Source organism: Podarcis filfolensis (assembly GCF_964270895.1).
Source record: "Podarcis filfolensis genome assembly, chromosome: 13".
In the NCBI taxonomy this organism is placed as follows: domain Eukaryota; kingdom Metazoa; phylum Chordata; class Lepidosauria; order Squamata; family Lacertidae; genus Podarcis; species Podarcis filfolensis.
In genome coordinates, this window is record NC_139615.1 from 30,251,659 (window position 1) to 30,257,658 (window position 6,000).

The following is a 6,000-nucleotide window of genomic DNA, read 5'->3' on the forward strand; positions in this document are numbered from 1 at the left end:
TTTCTGTAAAACTCTATTCAGCATCCAGTTCTAGCTATTTCCTCTGCAATCTGATTTTCCCACTCAATATTCACTTTTCACAGCCCTGTATCAAGAGAAATAAGCCTTGCAAAACCCCAAGGTGCTATGATTTTACAAGCCACAGTGTTATTTACCTCCAAATCAATCATGTCTCGGGGGAATGGCACCTCTGGATTCTCGCCGGTGTCTGTGATGGGAATGTTGGCCTTCTTAATCTCCTTTTCCACAAACCCTAAAAAGGGGGAGAACTGTAATGAGGGGATGATTTAAGAAGAGTATGTAATATCATATACGTGAGAGAAGGCCTCACGGATCTGCATACCTCCCCTGTGCAACTGATCATCTGATGCCCCATTCCACCAGACCACACAAACACCTCCACTATGAACATCTCTTCTCATTTAAATAATCTACAAAATGATAGTTTAAAAACCACAGGTCAAAGAAAGTAGATTACTACCATATATTTTGTTCTGATTTCATGATAGTAGAATGGATGCAGCATGCCTTAATAAATAACAATAGCATGAGGACTAAATAATCACATGTCACTCTCCCCAGACTTATATGAAGGAATTTTGACCTTATGGGTTCATTTCCACACAACAAGGACATCTTATACTTTTGCTAGCTGCTATTGGAATCTATTTTCCTTCTATTTTATCTGTTATGCTGCTAACTATCATGTCATGTTGTATATCATATTCTCGTGATTTGGATCCTGTTCTAATTTCTGCAACAATGTACAATATGCAGATTATTTAGCATAGCCACAGAAATCTGGGGAGAGGTTTAAAGGATCCCAGACTGATTTAGCCCCATCAGCCTATGCCAGGCATAGGCAAACTCAGCCCTCCAGATGTTTTGGGACTACAACTCCCATCATCCCTAGCTAACAGGAACAGTGGTCAGGAATGATGGGAATTGTAGTCCCAAACCATCTGGAGAGCAAAGTTTGCCTATGCCTGGCCTATGCACATGCAAGAGAAAGCAATGACATACTAAGTTTCCTGTCCATCTCTTCACACCTCCGGACTTCATTGACAAATTTACGCTGGAACACATTCACATCCGGGTTTAGCTGTCAATAAGAACAAAACATAATTTCTATTACATGTGTGCAGTGACTGAAAACCAGTTGTTGCTCATCTCCAAACCCTTCTGTACCATAAACTATATTGGTGTGATGTCACAGAAAGCTCATGAACATTTTAACTGTTCAAAGGGAAAATGCAAAGGATTGCTACCTGATCAATAAAAGAGCTATGAAGAGCCCATTTGTTAGTTCCACCACCCTTAGAAGTTCAGAGAGCAGTGGCAGCCCAGGAGAAAGCATTCTCTGCAGCAGCCCCTTTGTTATAAAACTATCTATCTACAGTGGTACACCTGGCACCTTCACTATATGATTTCTGTTGTATGCTGCAGATGTACCGTATTTTTCGCTCTATAAGACGCACCAGACCATAAGACGCACCTAGTTTTTGGAGGAGGAAAACAAGAAAAAAAAAATATGAATCCCAGAAGCCAGAACAGCGAGAAGGATCGTTGTTCTGGCTTCTGGGATAGCTGCACAGCCTCTTCAGGGCAGCGGGATGAAGGCTCCCCGTGCCCTGAAGAGGCTTCGTGTAGCTAAGCCAGAAGCTAGAACAGCGAAAGGGAGCACTCAGAGCGATCCCTCTCACTGTTCTGGCTTCTGGGATAGCTGCGCAGCCTGCATTCGCTCCATAAGACGCACACACATTTCCCCTTACTTTTCAGGAGGGAAAAAGTGCGTCTTATAGAGCGAAAAATACGGTACCTCTTTCGCCTGGCTTTTAACATTTGAGATATCTTTTCAGGACCCATTCTATTCTTGTGACTGTAATTTGTTTCACACTGTTTCTAATATTTTATTTTTAAATTGCTGTAACCTGTACTAGGACCTTATGAAGGAGGCAAGCATGAAATTGAGTACTTGATCATTGTAAGGCACGGAACAATCATTCACAACAAAAGGCAGCAACATTGATAGTTAATACCTTCACAGAATCTAAAGATGCTTCAGTTATATCCTAGTATGGGGGGGGAATCCTTGAGCATAGGTAACAGTTGTCACAAACAACAACACAATAAATTGTGTGGACCAACAGGGCCAGATACATACATCTCGAAACTGGACCTTCCCAAGTTCTCCCAGTTCACTGACACAGCAATAGGCTGCTTCAGACTGAAGGAAAAGTTGCGCAAGGGTCATTTCTTCACTCCGGAAGAGCTCCCCCATAGTGAGAGAGAAGAGCCGGGCAAACTAGGGTGAGAATCCTTTTGCCTTTAAGAGAAAGAAAAAGGAGGATAAATGTAAGACTCACCAGAAAGGTATCAATTCTGTTATCTACCTTTTGGGGTACATGGAAGGCATATATTGTAGATTAATTTATATCTCTCTCACGGAGATTGAAAACTAGGACTGGAACACCTCAAACTGAATAAGGGCATAAAAATTCTGAAAATATTATTTAAGGATTGTAAAAAAGGAAAGCCTATTCCATGGTTCCACATTTTTATGTGCCACGCACAACTAACCCCTACTATGCAGCACTCAAAGAATGCTGTTGCCTCTGAATTTCACCTCCCAGTTCCAGCTAATGCTTCATGACCAGCTGCCCATCATGTGGCACCTCTGCAAGCTGCTGCCCCAGAAACACAAGCAGCAGCCTATCAGCTGACAGCCATCTCCAGGGAAAACTGTTACACAGCACTGCAGCAGATTTAGCTGGTCGCATAGGGATTCAGAGCTTATTTTCACTAAGGGATGGGAGAACATCCGGATGTCACAGTCCACAGGGATTACCCAGTGAAAGTAAAGTCTGGTTGGTTTTGCAGTCTCCTCAGTCATGCTGATAAAACAAAGTGAGCCACTAATGTCAGGCTTGAGACATAAGAAATGCCACATCAGAATGATATGGGCCTAATCAGAGTCCATAAATATTTCAACTTATTAACATATAAATGCAGATTTTTTAAAAAAGTTGAATCATTTTTTGTTCTGCTTGGAAAGTCTTTTTCAGTTGAGGCAAAACACTGTAGAGATTTATCCAGTCCATACTTTTGTCTTGCTTGCTACTGATGCTGCAAGCATTTAATGCATCAAAGATTGGGATGGTGTTGCTACTGTCCACTTGGTTTTTGATGAGTGGACAAAAGAGAGAGGTACTTGGGAAATACATGTGAAAATATAGCTTGCTATAATATAGTATAGATCAGAGTTTTCCAAACTGTGTGTCGGTTGAGGTGTGTAGGTGTGTTGCGTAAACGGTCCCCACACTCCAACCAGGGCTGGAAAGGGGTTAGTTTAATCTCCAGTTTGCTAGTAAAACTGAGTTACTGTGTTGTGAAATGATGCATGTCTAAAAAGTGTGTCACCAACATGAAAAGTTTTGAAAGCTCTGACATAATTAATTCAATGAAAATAACGAATGGACATTACTGCTCACTGATGGCTGAGCAGCAAGAGTTAAAAAGCAACAGACATTATCCATGCTGAATGCTAACAATTACTGAGACTAGGAGCCTTTCCAAAAAATAAACTACAAATTAACTCTGGCATCTTACTCCAATAAGCCACTCAACAAGAGATGGGGGCATTGCAAGGGCACCACAGCAGCAGTATGACTGAACTTTGAGCTTATCTGCCCAAATGCCTGACAAATTTGTAAGGCCCAACTCCAAGAAAAGTTGCAATTATTATTTTATACAAGCTAAGGAGCAGCAACCAAAACAAATGTCATGCTTGAACACATGCTTTCACGTCAGAAGGATAGCATTAATGAATTAATAAAGTTAGTAAGTGCTGGATGACAGGAATCTAAAGAATCCTTAAGACTAGAATCCCCATTTCAATTTATTGTCTCTTGAGCTCCCCCACCTCAGTTTTTTTTTAAGTGAAGTACATTCTTTCCCCTTTGCAGAACTCTCCATTCTTGTAACTGACTTTAATGCATCTCTTTGATGTGCCAGAGCCCATTTTCACTCAACCCCATCAAAACTGGGGCAATTTCTCTTTATTTCACCCCCTTGGCGAGCAGGAAAGTGCCTTCCATCTTCTTATACCTAACACAAAGGCAGGAAGCTGCTGTCACCCCACATTACAACATGAACAGCAACCCCCATCCCTCCCCAAAGAGGGAACAGATGACAAACAGCAGGAGACATCTACTTCTCAGAAACAAATGGGTTAGCAAGTGGCTCTTCCATCACCATCCCATCATCTTATCCATCCAGCGCCGCCTGCCCACAAGAAGGCAACGCCCAGGTATCACTCCCAGCATGAAACCGGCCTCCTCCCTACACTCTTAAACGTCCCCACAGGTTCTGGACAGATCCCTCTCCTCCTCCTCCTCCTCCTCTCCAAAGGTACCCATGGGAGAAACCAGCTCGCCCCCTGGGGCGCCCCTGAAACCCAATGACACGCCCACACATTCAAATATAATACCTTCTGCTTCCCCCTCCCGCCAGGGGACCTTGGATTAGGCGACCTACCCGCCTAAACTGACCCACCGACACAGCCTGGCTGCCCCTTGTCTCCCCTCACTGGCCCTAAGCGGAGTATCACGCGCCCCACTCCCACAACCGCAGAGGACAGGGCCGGCCCTTCCCCTCCTCCACTAGGCCCCGCGCTCTCCCATGACGCATTGCGCTGCTTCCCCGTATTAACCGCCTTTCAACGCCCCCTGCCCCGCCGCCTCCCTTCCCCCCCGCACCTTGAAAAGGGCTTCGCCGCCGCAGACCTTTAAACGCCGCACCAAAAACAAGCCGCGGCACCTGCTCCGACAAAGCGGCAACCAACCCACCCCCCACCAGCTTCCGCTGATGACGCCACTGCGTAGGTGCGCGGCGCCCGCCTTCCCTTCTTCCGCCCGGCCGGGTGCCGTTGCTTAGCAACAGGGCCCGCGCCGGCGTGGTGCGTTCGGGCAAGGTTCGCTGGATTGCCTGCCTTAAGTGGCCGCCATTTTGGCGACCGCTTTCGTAAGTCGCGGCGGCGGCGTGCCATGGCCGGTGACGTCACGCCCTGGGTTTTTTGTGATCGTGGCGGTTCAAAAGGTTCGCCTCAGAAAATGGTTTCTTTACCCCCCCCCCCACCCTGCTCCAGTGACTGATGTATCTCGAAGGGTGTGTACCTGGAAGAACACAAATGGATTCAAGTTACAAGAAAGGAGATTCCGAGTCAGCATCAGGACGTGCTTTCTGAGAATAAGAGCTGTTCGACAGTGGAACAGACTCCCACGAGAGATGGTGGACACATTCCTTCCTTCCTTCCAAAGCAGATGTTGGATGGCTGTCTGTCATGTATGATCTAGTTGAGATTCCTGCATTGCAGGGAGTCAGACTTTCAGGATCCTTCCCACCTCTACAATCCTAGGATTCTCATTGATTCATAATTATCAGGGCTGTTACCTGATAAGAGATTAGTTGTACTGAGTTTCAGCTGATTAATTAGAGATCCAAGCTTTGTGTGTGTGTGTGTGTGTGTGTGTGTATGTGTGTCAACTAAGTGACCAATTCACTAAACATTGCCGTCCCACTAAATTCTTTATAGCGTAAAGAAAAGTAGGCAAGTCACGAAAACGTGCATCATTGTAAATCACACTGGGGCTCTGAGGTGGGGGGAAAAGCAGGATGCGTAAGAACTTGAAAGGGCATGGGAAAACGACTGCCAAAATGTTTAGGGAGATCTGGGGTAATTTCCCTGTGAGGAAAAGCTACAATGTTCGGGAGCTTTTTCGGTTTAGAAATAGCAGATTAGAAGGGTGGCTTATGCTGTGGAGAAACTGTTCAGGGAGAAAATCTCCTCATACTAGAATGTAGAGTTTAACAACAGAATCCAATGAAACGGAGCGGTGGGAGCTTCGGGACAGAGAAAGGCACACTTCTTGACCGCAAGGTATAGTGATTGCTGCTGACTTGGGTGGTTTTAAAGGGGGGACTGGACAAGATAAGGCTATA

At 45.2% G+C, this 6,000-nt stretch overlaps 1 protein-coding gene across 18 annotated transcripts in view; it reads right to left on the reverse strand.

Annotated features, from left to right (window-relative positions):
• Positions 1-5,285, reverse strand: part of ATP6V0A1 (ATPase H+ transporting V0 subunit a1) — a 43,988-nt gene extending 38,703 nt beyond the window's left edge. For 3 of the 18 annotated variants that reach the window (XM_083582700.1, XM_083582697.1, XM_083582712.1), the window contains exons 1-4: positions 4,785-4,932; positions 2,165-2,326; positions 1,024-1,102; positions 156-253 (exon numbers count right to left, since the gene is read on the reverse strand). In XM_083582700.1, coding sequence (XP_083438826.1) covers positions 156-253; positions 1,024-1,102; positions 2,165-2,281 — 294 coding nt within the window. In that variant the 5' untranslated portion in view covers positions 2,282-2,326; positions 4,785-4,932. Of the gene's footprint in view, positions 1-155; positions 254-1,023; positions 1,103-2,164; positions 2,327-4,489 lie in introns of all 18 variants that reach the window. The other 15 variants (XM_083582699.1, XM_083582696.1, XM_083582710.1 and 12 more) reach the window with 13 other exon arrangements.
• Between the last annotated feature and the right edge of the window lie 715 nt (positions 5,286-6,000).